This window comes from Vidua chalybeata, chromosome Z, assembly GCF_026979565.1.
Source record: "Vidua chalybeata isolate OUT-0048 chromosome Z, bVidCha1 merged haplotype, whole genome shotgun sequence".
Taxonomy (NCBI): Eukaryota; Metazoa; Chordata; class Aves; order Passeriformes; family Viduidae; genus Vidua; species Vidua chalybeata.
In genome coordinates this window covers 67,349,733-67,370,839 of record NC_071570.1, presented here as the reverse complement: position 1 = coordinate 67,370,839, position 21,107 = coordinate 67,349,733, and the positions used below count along the sequence as shown (strand labels likewise).

General features: G+C 42.0%; 1 protein-coding gene across 2 annotated transcripts in view; it reads left to right on the top strand.

The window, feature by feature from the left end:
• GRIN3A (glutamate ionotropic receptor NMDA type subunit 3A) overlaps positions 1–21,107 on the top strand; it is a 66,373-nt gene that overhangs the window by 25,107 nt on the left and 20,159 nt on the right. For both annotated transcript variants that reach the window (XM_053932466.1, XM_053932467.1), the window contains one exon: positions 4,970–6,017. In XM_053932466.1, coding sequence (XP_053788441.1) covers positions 4,970–6,017 — 1,048 coding nt within the window. The remainder of the gene's footprint in view (positions 1–4,969; positions 6,018–21,107) is intronic.

Here is a 21,107-nt window from a genome sequence, read left to right as displayed (position 1 = left end):
TGTGAGTTGAAAACTTGCATGGAACTTCCTGAAAACAAGCAAAAATGTCTTGGCTAACTACATGAATTCATCACTTAATCTACATCCAGCAACTGTTGCATCTGGTGTTCAACTTAAAGATTTTGTTGGACAGAGTTAGGATAAAAATTCTTGAGTCTTTTTTTGAAAAACATAATTTTTTCTTGGATATGTCTGCACAATCATGTATTAACAGCACTGCTCAAAACACAACCATCTGAGACCCTATCATTTCCTTAGTCCACTCGTCCATTCAGAGTCAAAAACTCTGTTTCCAAAGAGTGGAAGAGGGCTTGGGAAATAAACACTGGACCGACTCACAATACCCCAGTGACTTGTGATGTTTATTTTGCCACATTATTAAGTAAAACACTTAAATATATTAATGAAAAATAATTCATCATTATTGCTCTCTATATAAAGAACCATTAGCTTTTGTCATATTTTGGGAGACAATATGCAATTTCACATCTGTGAAACTTCTTTTCCCTTCATATTGGTAAAGATATCATGGAAGTGAAAGAAAGAATTTTATGCTTAGCCTTGTTTTTTTCCATATATATTTGCATGTGAACTCTATTAAAGAAAATAACAAGTTAGAGAAACCCTTGTCCTAGATCAGTGCAGCTGTTTCTGCAGTGTATGGGTGAGACAGGTACCTGATGGTCAGAAGTGATGAATTTGCGTCAGCAGCATAACTATTAACTCTGAGTGGTGCCATTAATTTCTCAGGTGTGACATGCTGATGAGTGGCTTCACTGTGACCAACCTGGCCCATCTCACCAGGGCTTTTAGGCATTTTAGCCTCCAAAGATGAAAATTTTGTCTGGTGCTTAACTGTTTTTTGCTAATGAGTGCATTTTTCAGTCTGAATGAACCCATCTGTCTTGGTGGGAAGCCTTGGAACTGCCATGCATGGGGATGGAGAAGGGGATGATGGAGAAGAAGCAGCATTCAGACCTCGACCTCGCCCCTTCGCCTTTACAGAAGGGTGGATGGACAGCAGCCCCACTGTCTGGCATAGCAAGAGTTTCTTCTGCCAGCACTGATCTCATACCTTGGCTGTCCAGACATTTAAGTGCACCCAAGAGCAGAATAATGGGCTAGTGCATGGCAAAGCATGCTTGTATCTGTATGGATATGGGTATAGATGTACAACCCCCTGGAGATTTTACTGTTTAAGTCACTGTCTATTATTCCTCTTATAATGAGATTGATTCCCTCATCTATTCTTGCCTGCTCATGGGAGCATCCTTGTTGATGGAACAAGGCATTAAAATTTCAAAGCCTCATCTTGTCTTATAGCTTTAATTAGTCTTACAGCTTTAACTCAGCTTCTTGGGTAATTTCATCAACCTGCTATTTCTTAGATCCATAAAATCACAGAATGGTTTGGGTTGGAAGGGACCTTAAACATCACCTCATTCCACCCCCTCCTATGGGTAGGGACACCTTCCATTATCCCAGGTTGCTCCCAGCCCTGTCCAACCTGGTCTTGAGCACTTACAGGGATGGGGCAGCCACAGCTTCTCTAGGCAACCAGTGCCAGGGCCTCCCCACCCTCACAGGGAAGAATTTATTCCCAGTATCCCATCTAACCCTGCACTCTGGCAGTTTGAAGCCATTCCCTCTTGTCCTGTAAGTAAGAAGTCTTTCCACCTCTGTTGGAATCCCTTTAGGGACTGCAAGGCTACTAAAAGTTCTCCCCAGAACCTTCTCTTTTTCCCTGCCAATTCTAGTTCTTGCTTCCAAGAACTAGAGCTTCCTTGCCTCCAGTAAGCTTCCCAAAAAGAGAAGTGGAATGACCCAACCATCAAGACTGAGAGAAAATAATTTCATTAGGTCATTCTTAAATATACTACAAAGATACTGCAACTGGAGAGTGATAGTACTGCTAAAGGTCTAAGGAGCAGTTCTTGTAACAAAGCACGAGAAACAAAGCTGAAATGAACAAATGACACACTTTGGAGTCATTCAAACTGAAGTGACTCAGATAAAGCTTTGATGCAGTTATCATAGACTGTCAGTGTCAACATCAGCTCTCATATATTGACACAGCATCAAGAAAATTCATTCAGCTGTCAGACCTGAGGACCTGGCCCTTCACCTTCTGAAATTTGTGCAGGCTGTCTTTCCATACAAATCTGTCAGTAGCCCTTCTGAAACAGCTGCTCAGATACTGCCAGCATGTCTGTGCAGTACCCAACGCTTGTAATTCCCAAAGATTCACACTGAAGATTTCTAGCTTAAGTGTAGTCAGAGCCTCTTATCTGCTTCCTAAGTTATCGAGTAAAGGAGTTTTCACTTGAAGTTGCTGGCATGAGTTTCACTGGTGCTGCTCACAGTGCATGCAAATGCTCAGCAGCCACAGCTGCTTGTGTATAAAACAGAGTGTTGTTAAAATGCTTCTCCAGCATGGTTCCCATCATTTTTTTTGATACGTGTTCTGTCACTACATAAAAATACAGAACATGCAAATCAGCTGCAAAGTAAGCCACTAACTTGATGAGGTGATGAAGTTGCACATTCAAATGCTGCTAAATCCCTCTCAGGTACCTGCTCCTAACGGAACCACAGGACAGGTACAGAGGGCTCGTTCTGCCCTCCTGGGTGTGCTTGCTTCTACTGTACACGTCAGGGAACAGTGTGCATTAATTCCAGTGGTCTCCTTCCACCTTCAGAAGGTGTAATGCATTGTTCCATGGCTTCAGTTACTCCCAAAGCACCAGTTTTGCAGCATTCTCATGTCCAGGTTGTGCTGTATTAGCAACATGGGGCCAAATTCATGAGAACTTTGCAAACTTATTCCACCTGAGGACTTGTCTCCCTCTGTTTTTGGCATTTTTGTGAATATCTCCTAAAAAAGTTTTCATACAGGTCCATCTACACACGTGGAAGAGTTTTACTTTTACTGTCACAGTGATGGCTTCAGCCTGTATGCCCAGCAAGGCTTGTAAAGAAGTTGAATAATTTTTTATGGAGACTGAGGGAGATAAAAGTCAGAAAGAGATAAAACCCAAACAAGTTTATGGGCATGTAGACCTTCCTTTAGTGCTAAAAATTACCTGCTCCCATAAACTTTGTCTTGATAGGGTTTGCATACACAAACAGGGAAGTTACACCATCAGATAGAAAGCACAGATTAGGAGGGAAGGAGTGGGCAAACAGTGGCAGATACTACTGATTACTGGAGCTATGGTGTCCTTTAACACTGGACTAAATGGTAAAGGATTTAAAACATGAAAACTGTATTTATAGTTTATTTATATGTTTATACTTATAAACACCTGTCTGCCTTTTTTAGGTGTGACTCCCAGACCCAGGCTAGCTCATGTACAGATCATCTGCTTTTGAGAGTATTGTCTGTGTCATCTTTCTCCATACTCAACCTACTCAAAGGAGACTGAGCAAGAACTGTGAAGCTGCCTTAGAGAAGGCTATCACAGACACAACCACACTCAAAACTAAAGCATTTACTTTCATAAATTTACCTTTGCAAAGGGATAAAATTTCTATGACCTTGAGACTTAAACAGTGCAGAGTTTTAACTGCTGAAACCCCATCAAAAATCATCAAAAGTCATCAAAACAAAGTGTAGAAACCAGACAGAAGTACAGATATACACACACTTGCAATTGATTTATCCTTTTCAAATCAATGCAAGGTTATTTTTTATTCTCTGTAACTATTGATAAACAGTTAAGTCTACTTAAAAGTTTATGTCTTCCTTATTGAGGCTGGAATGACAGCTTTTATACTTCTTCCAACACTTACTTTCATCCAATTCTCAGGACCAATATGAAGTGCTGTATTCTGCTGCAACAGCTGAGTGGTCTGTCTTCTGAATGCCTCTTACTGAAAAAAAATGCATGTCTTGCCTTGCACCATATTAGCAGCAATTTAACTCAGTTGTTTTTAATGGAACCACTGTTGTAAGGCTTGTGCAGCCTCTGCCAAATGCATAGCAGCTCCGTTGTTAGCAGCACACAGTTCAGCTGGTTATGGTGTTCACACGGGAAAAGGATTTTCTGCTTCAAACACTTAATTCCTGCTGAGTTCTCAGCTCCTTTATCCATGTTGTTTTTAGCCTCTTTGAGGATGGCTTGCCCAAAGCTGAATTTAACAGGCACAGAGAACAACTACTAGCAAACACTGCCTTCCAATACAAAGGAAATACGCAACTTTATTGTCAGTATCTGGAATTGTAAAAGCCCGGAATTCTCAATGCAAAATGTGCAGAGCAAAACTGGCACACTTCATGAGATCTTCTTCAATGAGAGCACTGTACTTTTAAGAACATTACTTTTGCACATTTTTTTTTTAAACTGCTTTTTTTTTTTTTTTTTTTTGGAAAGAATTAAAACTGACTGTCCTAGAGCAACCATCTTTCACTTTCTTCCCTTACTTTATTCTGAAGTGTCTAACAGTGATTTACCAATGCCAAATTTGCATTTTTGAATCCAGATTGGTTCACTTGAGAGTGCTTGAAAGCTGTTGACAGCACTTCAGTAGCCCCTTGTATGTAAGCTAGATCTTACTGAGATTATAGCATTTTTCTTGGAAGGACATTTCATACATAATTTCCACTCTTCCATTTTCATATATATTTTTATCTAGGAAAGTGACAGCAGATCTGGTGAGTTCAGTTTAGAACTAACCTGTATTTCATCAGTTTGTGAGGCAAAGGTAACCGAAAAAATTACTGTTCTTGTACTCATTTTTTCTAGTAAGTAAAAAATACATTTTCCTGAGGAGTTTTCGTTTGTATTAGATACGTAGGGGAGCATCCCCATATAATTTAGTCATAAATTAAGTGGCTGGTTCATTGTACCATAGGGTCTATGTGCTATTAATGGTCCAGGTGTTCAGCAGCATCCCTATCTACTCTCTTCAACATAACTTCATGGTCCAGCTGTCTGCTTCTGATTCCCCTGCTTTCTCTCTCCAACAGGTTTTTAGCCAACACAACTTTTGATGGTCTCAGTGGCCACATTAAGGTGAAGGGCTCATCCATTGTCAGCTCAGAAAATAATTTCTTCATCTGGAATCTGCAGCATGACCCTGTTGGAAACCCGATGTGGACACGCCTGGGGAGCTGGCAAGAAGGGAAGATCATCATGGACTATGGGATATGGCCAGAACAGGCACAGAGACATAAAAATCACATGCAACACCCCACCCGGCTGCACCTGAGGGTGGTGACTCTGATTGAGCATCCCTTTGTCTTCACAAGGGATGTAGATGATGAAGGTCTTTGCCCAGCAGGGCAGCTGTGCCTGGATCCGCTGACCAACGATTCAGGTGTGCTGGACAATCTGTTTGAAACCCTCCAAGGGGGAAATGACACTGTCCCCATTGAGCTGAAGAAGTGCTGCTATGGCTACTGCATTGACTTGCTGGAGAAGCTGGCTGAGGATATGAATTTTGATTTTGACTTGTACATTGTTGGGGATGGAAAATACGGTGCCTGGAAGAATGGCCACTGGACAGGGCTGGTGGGAGACCTTCTTGCTGGTACAGCTCACATGGCAGTGACATCATTCAGCATCAACACTGCCCGAAGCCAAGTGATTGATTTCACCAGCCCTTTTTTTTCAACCAGCTTGGGGATTTTAGTGAGGACCAAAGACACTGCAGCTCCTATTGGAGCCTTTATGTGGCCACTTCACTGGACTATGTGGCTGGGGATATTTGTTGCTCTTCACATCACAGCTGTATTCCTCACCTTGTATGAGTGGAAAAGTCCTTTTGGAATGACCCCTAAGGGAAGGAACAGGAACAAAGTGTTCTCCTTCTCCTCTGCCCTCAATGTCTGCTATGCGATCCTGTTTGGAAGAACAGCTGCCATCAAACCCCCAAAGTGCTGGACTGGAAGGTTTTTAATGAATCTCTGGGCTATTTTCTGCTTGTTTTGTCTGTCGACATACACAGCCAACCTAGCTGCTGTCATGGTAGGAGAGAAGATCTATGAAGAACTTTCTGGAATACATGACCCGAAGGTAAAGCATGTCTGTTGTTATTAACTCAGCCTTTTCTTCTCTCCACTCAAAATTCACCGCTGCATAATTTATGGTTTCTAACAAAATCAGAAAGTAATCTTTGTGGAAAACTGTGGTTGCAATTACTTACAACCTGGTGGCATTTCAGGAGGAAAGTTCAGTGAGATAGGACCTTTAAACACCCATAAGAGTGTAGGGGGAAGGATTTAAAAGATTGAAGGTGAGGAGAGGGGTGAAGTATTCTGGTCCACTGCAGAGAAGAATAGTGGGTTCTACATGCAGATTAAGGATTTGAGTTCAGCTCCAGGTTCACTTTGGTGGGACTTGTTTAAATGAGTTGGATGATTCAGATCATCCTGAGATCTACTCAAACAAAACAACTACACAGAATAAGATGAAATCATTGATCCTCTCTAGGTAAAATTTTTCAACTATTCACTGGTCATAATGCTGCTGGCAAAGGTGGTGCTAGCAAAATTCCCCATGAATACTAAATGAAACGTAGCTGAACTGAAATATTTTGAAAAATCCTGCCTTTTGCTTCAGAACAGTGGAATTCACTTTACAAGTAGTCAGGCATTTGATTTGATCTTGTTTCTGCTGGGGAGCCATCATGGGAGGAGATAAGCAGTGTTGTAGACAACCCATCTGCAAAGAGCTCAGACTTCCCAGAATTTCCTCCACCTGCTTTCTCCCCCTTCCCAAGGGGTCTTCAGTTGGAATTTAAGTCCAGTCCTTTTCTAAGACTATTCCTAATTTATATGCCACTAAGTAGTGATCAGGAAAGCAAGGGGCAGAATTACTTTTATAGAGAAAAGATGGCTACAGGTGACACCAGAGCATCCTCTGTACCCAATAGTCACTCCAGGGGACATGATGGCAACAGCATATTTCCCTTGCTCATGTGGCATTTTCTGTAGTGAAGGTGTGATTGTATTACCTACAGTTTTGTACTCGTGACCTAACTGCTGGTACAGAAACCATCCACCATGTGTTTGTCTCAAGAGACTGAACTGATAGATTGTGGTTCCACTGTAAAAAAATAACTTTAATAACATGAGAACAGGGCATATGTCTTGCTTTTGTAAACTGTATGAATAAATGGTATGTATGTCCCTCCAGACAGCAAAAGCCAGGCTCCATCTGTTACGTTAGTGAAACCTCGCAGTCAGGCTGATGACCAGACAGTTTTAACTTTGTGAATGCAGTGCCTGGCTCACTCCCTGCAATATTAACTAGATGATTTCTACCAAAAATGTTATAAACAAAGAACAACAGTTTTGTGGCTGACCCAAGGCACTCTAAAATTTATTTATGGCTTAAAGCAAATTGCTTTTAATGATCTGCCATTCCTCTCCCAACAAAAAATATCATAAATACTGCATTAATATCTTCATCAACATAAGGCACAAAAATCCATTATATGTGATTTCCTCAAAGGATTCTTAAGAAGCAGATGAAAGCTTTCAGCTGAACTTCCCCAGCGCCAGGGATATTTCTGTTACATTGTTGTATGAAGCCACAGTGTTGATTTGAAAATGAGATTGGTCCCCTACTCTTTGCGTGGGCATCTCTTCATCCCTCAAATCCAATTGCATCAGATTACATCCTGTTTTTCAGCATTATTGCTGTAACCACATGCAATGTTTTTAAAACAGGTATTGGGAAATTTCTGCAGCTCCACGGAAAATTAAATTATTCTAAAGCTGTGCTGTTGAAGCTTAGTGCAGAACATTGAAGCATGTCAGATGTTGAAGACACAGATCTTGGTCCAGAACAGAAATACTGATGACTCCTGGGTAGTAACCTCAGAGATTCCATTATATCAGTGGGATTACTGGCCTTTCCTGGAAAAGCACTTCCCTGCTTTATGGAATAAATTTAAGCCTCTGAGTAGTTACCAGTTCCCATTGTGGGAATAAGACAACCCAGATTTTAGGGAAGAAGAAGATTGCCTGCCATTACATGAGCTGCACAGTAGTTTTGTGTATGTCATTCATGCATTTGCCTCCAAAGTCTTAGTGTGAAAGAGTAGTTGTAATAGAAAGTGCACTGGTTTAATCTTGCTCACACAAGAACCTGAGCTGTGGCTATTCAAAGTTCTCCCAAAGAGTTAAAGCTTAGGTTTAGGAAATGTTTGGGCCGTAACAGTCACATATTTACAGGCACCACATTTTAGTTAGTTACTTAAAGCATTTTTATGTGACTTAAAAGATGTTATGCTTGGGGTTTTTTTCCCAAATATGTTTACCTCTTTCTTTTTAGTGGTGGTGACTCTTTTCAAAAAGAAGGCAGCAGGAGAGAGAAATAACCTTTTTAATTTAAATATACTTCTAAACATCCTTCTGCTGCTTTCAGTATGCATGTGCCCTTTGTACTCTGCTTTTGAAATTTATTTAAAAAACAAAGCCCAAAATAGAGGAGCAGCCTTCTCGAGGTGATGTAAGACATTTAATTTCTTCAGGCTGTCAGCCATAAATGGCAAATCCCATCTGAGGTTGTGAACAGTCAGGAAGGACAGAATTAGAGCTATCTCAGTTGGACCTTTAAATGCACTAATGATATAGAAGACAATATAGAAATATCATCAAGCTGCTGAAAGGAGGAGCAGCCAGGGAGACAGGAACCAGAGCAGAAGGGAAGCAGTGCGAGGAATGAGAATTCATTTACTGGAAAACGTCTTGAATTTGGGGAACTTGCTATGTATTTTCTGTGTAAGAATCTTAACCAGGGCAGGTCACTAAAGCAATACTCCTGCAGTGTCCATCAAAGGTGGCTGTCCCCCTTTCCAGGAGCCAACAGTTTGTAGGGATCTTGAAGTAATGTCCTGCTACCTTAATATCTAATTCTTCTAAGAAAATGGGCAGTTTTGGGCCACAGCTGCCCCCTCCCCCCTCATTTTCTAACTATACAGGTTTTAGACATCATCTCTTGCCAGTGGAAAGTGGCAAATACAGCTTTTGTGTCCACTGGAACATGTTCAGCCTTCTGTTTAAAGACAAGGGAATAGGATAGCTACAGGATGAATGTGCTGGGGGCCAAAACAGAACATGCATCCATGTCCTGAATCCTTCTTAAGAAGCTCTCTACAGTACATGGCAAAGAAGTTTAAAAGCTTGTCTACAGACAGAGGACATAGGGAAAAAGCATTGTATTTGTATAATTTCATCTACTTTTATCTCTTCTCTCATCTGAATCACAGAGGCTCATTTCACTTTTTCTTCTAATGTCACCTCTTAGGTTGCACAAATATATCATAACAATATTCTTTGTCAGAGTGCCTGGCCGCCAGGTACTCACCCAGAGTTGAGCTCTTTCCAAGGTTCAGATACTCCTCCTCCAGGCACAGCCAAGCATAAGTTCTAGAAAGAAGGTATTTTACTCTGCAGGTGATTCTGCCCAGGATCTTCCCAGAGAGTGGAGTTTTTTTTTTTAGTGGTAAAAGGGACCTGAATGGCTTTTGGCTTTTTCATGCAAGAACACATACTGGAGATGCACCATGATGCCCTGAGTGTGTTGGGTAGTTCAGGTTATTCGAGGCAAAATAATTCTGGAAGCCCATAGGGCAGAAGAAATATTTCAAACATGCTAAGATGGAAGCAAACAGCAGCAAAAGGAGAGGGGCTGGGCAGGTTTTCCATAAGGTAGTCCAACACCTGGCCTTCCTTTCTGCAAAAAGTGTTGTTCTTTCAACAATTTAATGAGTTTTTGGGTGCTATCTGCCCATTGTGACTTTTGTCAGTTTTTCTTTCCCATCTACACACTTGAGTAGCCATTTACTCTGGTTATGTTTTTACTTCTCTGCAACATTTTACCTTCAAAAACACCCCTTGGAAGTGGCAAAGTTCCTTTCTGCATTGTATTTTGACATAAAATATTTAACCTATTTAGCTTCATTTAACAAAAAAAGGGCTACTCCTTTGGGTCCCATCACCAGCAATTTCACTGCATTGTCTCTCGTAACTTTACATGCCTGCGATGAAGAGGTAAGATATTATCAATCAGTCTAATATACCTTTGCAGTTATAGTTTGTACAGGTAGGCTGCTGTTAAAATACAGGCTTCAGGACAAGATCACCTAAACCATTTCCAGGAAGCGCCTCTTTCTTTCTGCCATTAATGATGGTGTTTTCAAAACTCACCAAAAAAAAAAAAAATAGTGTCCCAAGAAATACACTGCAGACACCTACAGTCACTCTGGCAAGTTCCACCCAGCAAGTCCTTCAAACAGCCTTGGTGTGCACTGGGATTAGTCCCCAGAAATCTCTGATCTTCTTCTAGTTCAGTGCCTGAAGATTTGCCCTTATGAGATGCCCATATTTTTATTACAAAACTGAGCACTCTGAGTGATCCAGGCAAGTTATTTCTGAGGTTTTGTTAATCAGGAATTCAGTATGTGAAACCACCCAGATATTTGTATCTAGATATATAAAACATGAGGGTGCAAGCTCTCATTTCTGATTTATGAGCATCTCAGTTAATTTAGAGGCCTCACGGCCCTTATTGTATCAGTTGAATACTTTGTGTTACTTGTATTAAAGCTGTCCAGAAATACAACTGGCAAGCAACTGCAGATGAGCTTTAGCAACACCAAATCACAGAAAAAGAAAGGTCAAGTCACTCTATAGGTGGTCCCTCATTAGAAGCATGATTCAAATACTCCTTCTTTTAATAATATTTTCTATCGAGTTCAGCAATTTTTAGAGTGAGGCCGTAACTGCAGTGTGTTTATTGGTAAATTTTCTTCCTGAAAAATGAATTTTTGTAGGAATTACACTAATGGAAATTACTGCTGTGGTCTTTCACTGCAGCAGCCTGAGATGAATCATTATAAGGGGCACCACTTGAACTGCTATGTGTCAAACAGATAGTGAAGTAGCATTTATTTTAATATGCATTAAATACATTAAATTGTATAGCAAAAAATCAAGTTACAAACTCAGTGTAATTTTAAAAAATCTTATTGCTGCCATGGGGTTTAATATTTGTACAGGACCACAGGGTTCTTTTTACAATTAAAAGAAGAAACTACAGAGCATGTGATTCTGTGAAGGAAGTTACTGGGCACAGGAAGGTCATGATGCACAGTATCACAGCCTGTTAATTAATACATGGTGCTTTTCTGAGTATTAATGAGTCAGAGAAGGATTTGAAGTCAAAAGGACTTTCAGTGTCACAAAGAGGAAAGTGAAAAACTCTCAGACAAAGGCAAAATTGAGTATCAAGCTCCAGCCAGAATAAAGAATTGCAGAGCTGTCACATACAGGAATGAAAGGCACCTGCAATTTATGGAGGTGCAATCTTGACTTCTTTAGTTTCCCCATGCAATTTATGGTGGTGAACACTTAACTTGTTTAGCTTTCCCATCACCTCATTAAAGATTTCTTGTTAAAGTTACAGCTTTGGAGGTTCAGAATCTGTCCAGCTCAGATCTGCTTCATTCTGATACCCATTTTATCAGACAATGCCTGCAATGTTCTGCAAATCAAGTTTCCTTTCCCAATGAAACATGTTTTTTTATGCCTTCTTGCCAACAATTATCTTTTTGCTAACTTTGCATATTAACACTTACTGCTTCAGGTCTTCACCTACACACATTGCCTCACTCTGTCACCAACTGCCCTGGCCACTCTTCACCTCCCCTCATTTGTTTGAGCAAAAGAATTTAAGGGTAGGTGTGGAAGAGAGGAAGTCCTGCTGTTCATTCCATGTGGTGCAGGTCGTGAAGGTTGTTCTTCAAGCACCAGAAGGAATTCATGTGTTTTAGCATTTTCCCATCTATGTGGGTGTCAGTTTCTTATTCTCAAGGTAAATATCTAAATACTTAAATGTCATAACATATTTTGAAAAGAGGAAAGTGAGCCCACCACCAGAAATAGCAACTGCATCATAGGTGGGGCTCAGACCCTCGCAAGAAATAATGCAAGTGGAGAATTACAAGAAGAAGTTACTAAAGTAACTGGCAAAAAGTAGCAGAGAGCAGTGAAGGTGCACAAGCTGATCCTACCACCTGACAGGTGGAAGGTCATTGTGTAGCTGACTTAGCAGCATGGAGAATGTTTATTATTGTTCATGAAAGTCACAGCCATAATGATCTACAGATACCAGAGTGCTAGTCTGGCTCAACCTCCTGGAGACAGAAGTCTGGCACTGATCCACTGGATTTCAGTGATGACAAGGGTCCAAGTCCTCTGGTAGAAATAGTGGTTTTCACTGAGTGCATTAAGATTTGACTGAACACCAGGTAAAGTCAAATATTAATGTCTATATTAATGGCCACTGTGGAAGAGGCCAGGATATCCAAATATGGCTGTAATTTTTCATATACACTTCATGCTTAACACATTCCTCACTGATTCCAAGAAGGAAAAAATCCCTTTCTGTTCCCATGTTGGATTTGTGTGTAACACAGAACTCCCTCTGATTTACCTTCATTTGATGCTCTTGAACCCAGAGCAAATAGCAAATAAGGTGTTGATGAAATGAGGGCAGTGCAGGTAGACAAATTCCACCACCTACAATTGGAAACCTCTTCATCTTGGTAACTCATGACCAAGGGGACAACTTGCCACATGGCCAGGGGTTAGGAGGACTGACTTTCAACCAGCAACAACTGGAGCAGAAGAAATTTGTAAGAAAAAGGATTTTGAAGATGATAGTTTTGAAGATGGTAAACTACCTACACTTAAAGTTGCTGCCACATTAGGTTTTCTCCTTCAGCCCTTAGATGTTTGTAGAAATCTGTGATAGTTTTTCATCCATTCTGAAGACTCAGAATGGAAGGACAAAAAGAATTCTCTAACCAGAAATCTTCTTTGATATCTCTATGGTAGCTTGAACATGTTCTCAGCCACACAGCTCTCTTTCATTTGCAATTTGAAAAGCATTTCACCTGCATGACAGTGCATTAGCCATGTTTTACAGGGACCAAGCAGAAGAGCATGCTGGATGAAGTGACTCCATCTGGAACATCTTTACAGCTGCTTTCTGCTGCTGAAATGGAGTAGGAAGCAGTGATCTACTGCCTTTTGGGAATTACATCACTTCTTTTCCCTCAGTCTACCCATTTTGCTTACATTTTACACTTTCTACCCTACAGTCCTCAGCTCTCCCAGAATAAATCACAGCTCAGAGATCCCTCTGTCCAGAAAACTCTTAGAATGCTATTGAGAAACAGGGATAAACACACCTGCAAGTTCATATTCTCCAGAATGCTCTTCTTACAGACCTTTTTGCACTGCCCAGCACCTGAATCATCAGGGCAACCCTCAAAAATTAACCACAGACCTGAGTCTCCAGTCTCATCCCTGAGCTGAACAGCTTTTCCAAGATATGACAATGCGTTATTTTTCCCAGCCCCAGTCAGCTCCCGAGTGCTCAGCTTGGGCGTCTTGGCTTCTCGTCGGGGCCGTCGCTTGTCTCGATTCCAGGGCACTTCTGTTGCTGCTCACCGGGGCGGGCTGGCCGCGCTTTGCCGTCAGCATGAGGGAGGAAATAAAGAGGCAAGGAAATTGTCCAAATCCGTCCGCGTGGTGGCTGGAGGCTTTAATGGCCGCGGGAGCCGTGATGGAGAAGCCGCAGACTGCTCCCACCCCGCGTGGATGAAAATGGTGCTGGGACCAGGGGGAAGTGGGATGATACAGGGGGTGGGACAGGGAGGGCAAAGGCCCTCTCGCCCAATGAGGGCAGGTGCCGTGGCAATGACATGGACCACGGCGACCAACGGGAACGTGGCAGGGGCGGACACGGGGCCTCGGGGTGAGTGGGGTCGCAGGAATGGGGTGACAGACACAGAATTCTCAGGACTGGACGGGGGAGTGGTTACAGGAGTGGCAGAGGGAAGCTCCAATAACAGGCAGCCTGGAGCAAGCCACCGCGGCGGGGAGAAACACGGGGGGTGCACGGGGGTACACAGGACTCGGCTAGCTAACATAGATCAGGACCCCTAATCTAACCCAAACCCGGGATGCAACACCAAGACACAAAGGAGCAGAGCACATCTTACACTTAATTATCAGTGCTCACACAGGGACCATGAACATAAAGGTTCACATTTTTGAGCAGAGACTTAAGTTTCCTTTCACGTATTCCCTTGTTGCAGGGAAGAGAGTAAACTGTCAGCAGTGGACTCTGCACTCATATCCAGATTGAAGCTGCTCATTGACTTCTGTGCAGCTGTCAGGTTTTATGCCAGCTAATGACCCCTCTGAGCTGGATTCAAAGTGACAGAATTTTAAGGAAATATGTCATTATCCAAGGAAAGAATCAAGGAAAGAATCAGCTCCACCGACACTTTTCACAACAGAGAAGTGAAAGCGTTGATTCAAATTTATTCTGCAAACATGCTCTCCTGGAGGCCCTGGGAACATCTCAGCTTCCGAAGCCTGAACACATAGGACAGTTCCTGATCAAAACCTCCACTTCCAGAAGTTGAGCTGTGAATTTTCATCTGCTAAAATATGAAATTCATGTGTTTCACTGTGAATAATTTTCTTTCATCTCCCTCTGCACCCCATAAATATTCACTAGTTAGTTTCACAAGTTAGTTTTCTAAAACTCCTGCAGATAAGAAGGGAAAGCCCCTGAACCATTTTATATTGGTTTGTGGTTGGGGTTTTTTTTTAATTATTATTTCATTTGTTTTGTTCATTTTCCCCTGAAACTTTGCTTATCACTTCCAATTGCTTATATTTTCTCACTGGGCTATGGGAAATCTATTGGTGGCTGGGAAACCACCTAAATGTGTGGGTTACATAACACATATTGTTTTATGTGTGCGAGACAGAAGTGTCATTGTAAAAAAGCAGATTTCTAAAACCACATAAATTCTTCTAATGCTATCCTTCTCTAGTGATTAGCAACTGAAACTGAGCAGATTTTCAAGATTCTGCAGCAGCTGCTTGGCAGAGATCATGCTGGCAATTCTGCTGATACACAAGGTGCCCATTAAACACTGCACTTGGTGTTATAACAGGTAACCAGCACTGTTGTGGAAGTGAGCTACTAAAACCTCTTGCACCATAGTTTTTCCTCAGAAATTGTTATAAAAGTTAGGAAAGTGCTTTCAGCCATGTTCCTCCTTTCTATACCCTATTTAAATTAAAAGCTACCTTTATAGGTAGTGGTGAAAGCTAAATCCATGTTAGCTCTGTCACTGAAGCAAGTGGTCACTGGCACTGCCCTCAGCTACATACTGAGGGTTGCCTTTTTCTCATTTCTGGCAAAAAAATAGTTAATGGAGTTGAATTTGGGCACTGAAGAGGCCAACAGAATGAATGATGAAATGCTTCTCACGAGCTGAGATCGTGGTTAGAAATGGAGTTCCCAAATCATTTTTCCTCCAGTCCCATTTCACAGAATGGTTCTGAGCCAGACTCAGTGAGGCAGCTGCTGCACCCCATCAATCAATTCTCTAGATTTCAGTTACATCATTGCTTGTAGAAAATACCCACAATTTCCCTTCCCAATAGCTGCTCTGTTTAGATGTTCCTTGTCTCCTCACAAGTCCTAGTAAGCTCAAACTCCATGGCAGGCAATATTGTACTACCTGCTTTTTGTGGACCTGAGACCATAATTTTCTGTACTTGGGTTCTTACTGCAAAAATAAATGGCAAGTGAATGGGATGCAAACCTCAAAATGATACTAAACTAAACCAGGGCACCTAGGGGGGAGAAGTCCTTGAGATAAATTATGTGGCTTTGCAGCACTGAAAAGTCATGCAAAAGCCAGAACCAGCTAGAAAGACCTCAAAACTCTACAGTCCCTCAGCCTTGAATGTGCCAAGGTTTACTGCTGCATTTTCAGTCTTAAATCCCAAGCAGCACTGGTGATTTCTGGGCCTGTTTCCTTTCAAGCTGGCATCTAGGTGCTTTCCCCAGCTGACAGCATTGAGTGCAATGGCAATGCATTACATAAAATGGAATGTGCCAAGTTATGCAAAACCCCTGTCATTCAGGATTGTGTTTTCCTGTTTCTGCTGCTGTGGTTTCATCACATTGGTGTTTATCATGTTGGTATTTTCATGCATAATTGGCACCCCAAGCCATAGATGTATGCAGATGCCCAATTTATCTCAACATCATCCCAAATAAAACAAGTTCTCCACTTCCCACTCAGCAGATGTTTTAACAACAGCAGACAGAAACCAAGGAGATCTGGAAGTAAGGGGCCAAGCTGAGAGAACTGGTAGCTGCAGTGTTTGCTTTCAGCAGCAAGAAGCACAAACATCATTTGTCTGGGAGCATCATGTTATGCAAGGCACAGAAGACTCTGGGAAGTCCCAAAGCTTGTCCTGGCACTGTCAGAGAAGTTGGATGTACTGTAAAGCTCTGGTGTTTTCTTAAGCACTGCATGCCCTTCCTGTCTTAAGGGACACAACAGCCATTTCACCTCCTCTGTGTTTGGCAGCATTCGTATTTCCCTTTGTTTTCTTACGCAGTGCAAGAAAACATTGTGTCTTGTTTGTTTCCTTGCCCATGATATGTTTTCTTCAGCAGTGAGTCTTGTTCTTAGAAATGCTGGGCATTATCCATGTGTCTTACGGTAGACACTGTCCTGAGAGGTCACAGGGACAGCAGTGTTCACAGGTACACCAGTTGCAGAAATTACAGCTCTTTAGTCTTTCTCCTGTACCTTCATCCTCTATTTCCCAGCAGCATGTCCTAGTTCTTCCTCTCAAGATTGCTGCATTCACAGAAGATGGGACATCCTCCTGAGCCATCCATCCCAGTCTTGTGCAGCAAGATCCTCTGGTCTTAGCATTCCACAGCCCTGAACCTGTAAAATCCAAGCACTTGGTGCTCAAGACAAGTGCTCAGGCCCCTCTGGCTCCATGTCTCACTCATCTCTTGAGTCTGCCCCAAACACTAAACCAGGTCCAAATGGGATATCACCACATGCATCATCACAACTTCATGTGCAACGGCTTCCTCACTGTAGAGTGTGGAGCTGGTTCTAAAACTTTGGGGTGCACCTAAAGAATGGCCCCTCATGGTATACACCGTTGCTTCAGGTATAAAACAGTTCGCTGATACGAAATCCATGATCTCCACTATTTGAGATGCAAAAACTATACTGTTGGCTGCTGGAGCTGTCACCCCCTTTTTGGAGAGCCACTAACCAGCAGCACTAAAAAAGTTTTTAACCCCTTTTAGCTTCTAACAAATAAAATATTAAAATACATTAGCAGTTAATAGCTTTTAACATAGCTACTCAATTGGCATGTTCATACCCTTGCTGTTGGACTGCCCAGGCTGTTGACGTTTCCCTGCTGAGGCTCACAGCCAACTGCAGTTGGCTGTGATGGCCTTGCCAGATAGCACTTAAAGGGCTGGTTGCTTGATAAATGCTAATGGGTCTTCAGAAGAGAGATCCAGGGAAAATTTCTTCACCATAATGGTTGTGAGGCATTGGAACAGGCTGCCCAGGGAAGCGGTGAAGTCATGATCCGTAGAGGGGTTTAAAAGACCTGTAGATGTGGCTCTTGGGGACATATTTTAGTGATGGGCTCAGCATTGTTGGGTTAGTGGTTGGGGTCTGATCTTTAGGGTCTTTTAAGCTTTAATGATTCTGTGATTCAATAATCTGATAAAGAAATTTAAATATCCTTATTTGACATACTGCTATTTTGCAATATCTGTACCCATGACAATCTTCACATCTTGTTCAATGAATTGTCAAGCCAGGGCAATTGTGGTGATGATTTTCTCGGGACACAGAGTGCATAAACCCCACTTCACTGTTACCTCAAAGCCTCATCCAGGTCTGAACAAACCTTGTTCTTTCCACTTCTTACAGCCACAGATGTCCAAATTTGGAGGGACTTTGTAAGGCTATCTAAGCCAAGTGCCAAGGAAACTCATGTCTGGAAATGGATCTGCAGCTATTGCATTCATTTATTTTTATTTGTACTTGAGTCACCAGCAAAGCTCCAGGTGCTCTGGATACAAAAGTCTCAACATTTCCTAGTGCCCTTTACCTGCTTTGTGATGGTTATTCACCTCTGTCACTGAGTGCTGAATGAAGAAACACAGTATATACACAGAAGCAGAGAATCCACATAGTAGAAATTACTGGAATTTCAACAGCTATTTCTTCCAGTAAGCTGGTCTTTATGTTTGCAATTACTGATATAAATGTAAGTAACTGCCTCCCCTGAATTATGAGTTAAAAAAAAAAAATAAATACATAGAATCCATTCTTGATTCTTTAAATGCTGATCTTTCAGACTTTATGATTTCTCTGAAGCCCTAGGCATTAACATTCCTTTGTTGGTTTATAGAAAACAGAAAGACTCTTTCAGTATAGGACTTTCAAAACATAAGAAAGGCAAAAGAGAGAGAGCATGAGAAACAGAAAATATTAGAAAAAAGAGACAACTAATAAGGCAAGATTCAGAGGGAGACTATGGTATTTACCTATCCTGTCAGGACACAGATTTTTGTGGTTTCCATCTTGTCACATAATCTTCCCAGGAGAGGACTACAGAAGGTAAGAAAGCAGCAATGACAAGTGATGAGTCTTGTTTCCATCCTGAAGTTTTTATCTTCTGTTGAAGCAAGGAACCCTTAGCACTCTTAGCAATCATCAGTGAAGTGCTTTTGGCAGCATTTAGCACTGTCAATCCACAGACCTGCAAGTAAACTTTTTCCTCCTGTGGGTAAGCAGCAATATGAAGAAGACAGAAGTCCTTGAACGATGTAGAGGGTTAAAACAGCTGTTAACATTTATCCTTCGTAAAAGGAGTCGATCAAATACAAAATTGCAGACACATAATGATGCTTAAGAAACAGCAGAGATTACCAGAAGCAGATAGAGCACTGGAACAAGGGATGGCTGAACAACTCCCTTGTACAGACTTCCCAAAACTTCCCACCAGGCATATGGTGTTGCTAGAGAAAAGATATTAAGCCAGAATGACTTCTGATCTAATAAGCATTCCGGTGTTGTCATCATTTGGGGTGAAATTTGACAGTGTGCCCAACACAAAGCAAAGCTTGGGCAGTCCTCAGTAAAGAGTTCAGGATAGAAAATTGCATGGAGGTGCAGTTTACTGTTTTTGTACCAGCCTTTCTCATTCAAGCTTAAAAGTTTAGCCAAATGCAGACATCGATGACAGTCTCAGTGAGAGATGCATTCCAGTGAAGACTATCTGCAGATCAGATGTTGCTCTGCAGTTGGCATCACTAGGTAGGCCACAAACTTCACAACAAGCACCTAAGTTAAAATGACACTGTGGTTCATTGTTGGGTCTTAATGGGGTTTTCAGTCTCCTCATTAAAACTGCCAAGAAATAAAACCTAAAAAAAATAGTCCTGACTGTGGTGATGATCTTCTTGGAACAGAGAGCACATGAACCTCACTCCAAGTTCCTTCTTTAAACAGGTCGTCTTCAGTGTCTCAAGACTGGGGCTGGCAGCATTGTGCTGGCAGTCTCCATGATGTATTGTCACAGCCCAACTCCTGTTATTTATGTCTTCTGGCACCTGAATGCTGCTCCCACACTCCCAGGCAAGAACATTTCCCTCTGTGCCCACAGTCCTTCTGGCACAGCACTATGGCCAGCTCCATATGGAGGCACACCCTGCATTGCGTGTCCCACAACCATCTACACCAGAACAAAACAAAACAAAACAAAACAAAAAACAAAAAAAAAAACAAAAAAAAAAAAAAAAAACAAAACAAAAAAAAAAAAAAAACCAAAAAAAACCCCAAAAAAAAAAAAAAAAACCAAAAAAAAAAAGCCAGGACTCCTCATACCCACAGAGCCTAGGAATTAGCAGCAGGTCTCATTCCTGGGTTGCGACACAGGGACCAGATCAGCAGACCACAAGGTGGTAAACACCTGGCAACTTATTAATACAGAATGCTCATAGCTTCCATGGCCCCAGAAACACCATCCAAAATACCTTTTTCTCTTCCTTTTCAGATTAAACTGGGCAACAGTGAGTTTACATCCTACCTTTGCCATTCTTTAAAAAACTATAGACACTCTTCTATCCCTGATGTCATTGAAGAGAAGACTGAGAAAGGTCTTTTTATGGCTTTGTGCTACCCTGCACTTTGTTCTGCTTAGATGATAATGCAGAGGCCAGATGGACTGGCAGAATGCTTCTTTGCTTGGTCTTTGCCAAGCAGAGCGTGGCTGTGCTGATATCATCTTTGCAAGCTGCTGTGATGTCCATGAGCTTCCTGGGAAGCAAATACAGCATGACTGCTTCAGCCTTAGCTCTGTTTGGCTTCCTGTGCTCTGAAAGCTTGGCCTGTTAGAGGCTGGTGGGTAGCTGAAAGCTTTTTAATTAATGTGGCTTGGCAGCACTTGGCCAGCTCAAGGAAGTGCTTGGCATAGAGGAAGATGCTGCCTGACTCCTCCATGGCATCTTGAGACTTCCCCCAGGAGCCACTAAATGCTCCAAAGACAAAGAAAAACTTTGGAAAGAGGGGTCTGTGAAACCTGAACTGGGCTCCTTGGGGCTGCAGACTGCGGAGTCAGTTCAGAGAAGGGCAGGGTGCAGAACTGCAAAAAGACTCTGTGTGTATATCCATGGCTGTAGCCTGGGCCATGCAGAGGGGAATTCTCCCTCCTTCTCACTGCCAGGGGAGACTTTCTAGTAACCTTTCAGTCCTCAGTTCGTCTGTGAGGAATGGCAGCTGAGACTGTGATATGGTATCTAGACTTCTAGAAATTAAGTGGGGGTGGTAGCTTTCTGCAGAAGGCTAAATTTCATCCCTAAGGACAAAGTAAAACATTCTGCCAAAACAAATCTAGGTTGTGTGTCCTTTGCTGAGTACCCAGAGCCCAGAAGGTGGATTGTACCCAGCCCAGAGGCTTCTCATAACAGTTCCTGAAACATCTGTTCCAGAGACAAATAATCCCAATAAACACCTACATTTGGGTGTTCAGGGTGTTTCATGGGGATTGTTTTCAGCATTTGAAGAAAACCCTGAGAGTACACAGACAGGCTATTTAGCCACCTGGTAAGTCTTTCTAGGCTTTTCCAGCAGGGTGGGAAGCTGCCTGCAGAAAAACACCCAGAGAGCCAGGTCCAAGAACACTGAAGATTTCTGAGGAACTGCTGACACACTAGGGC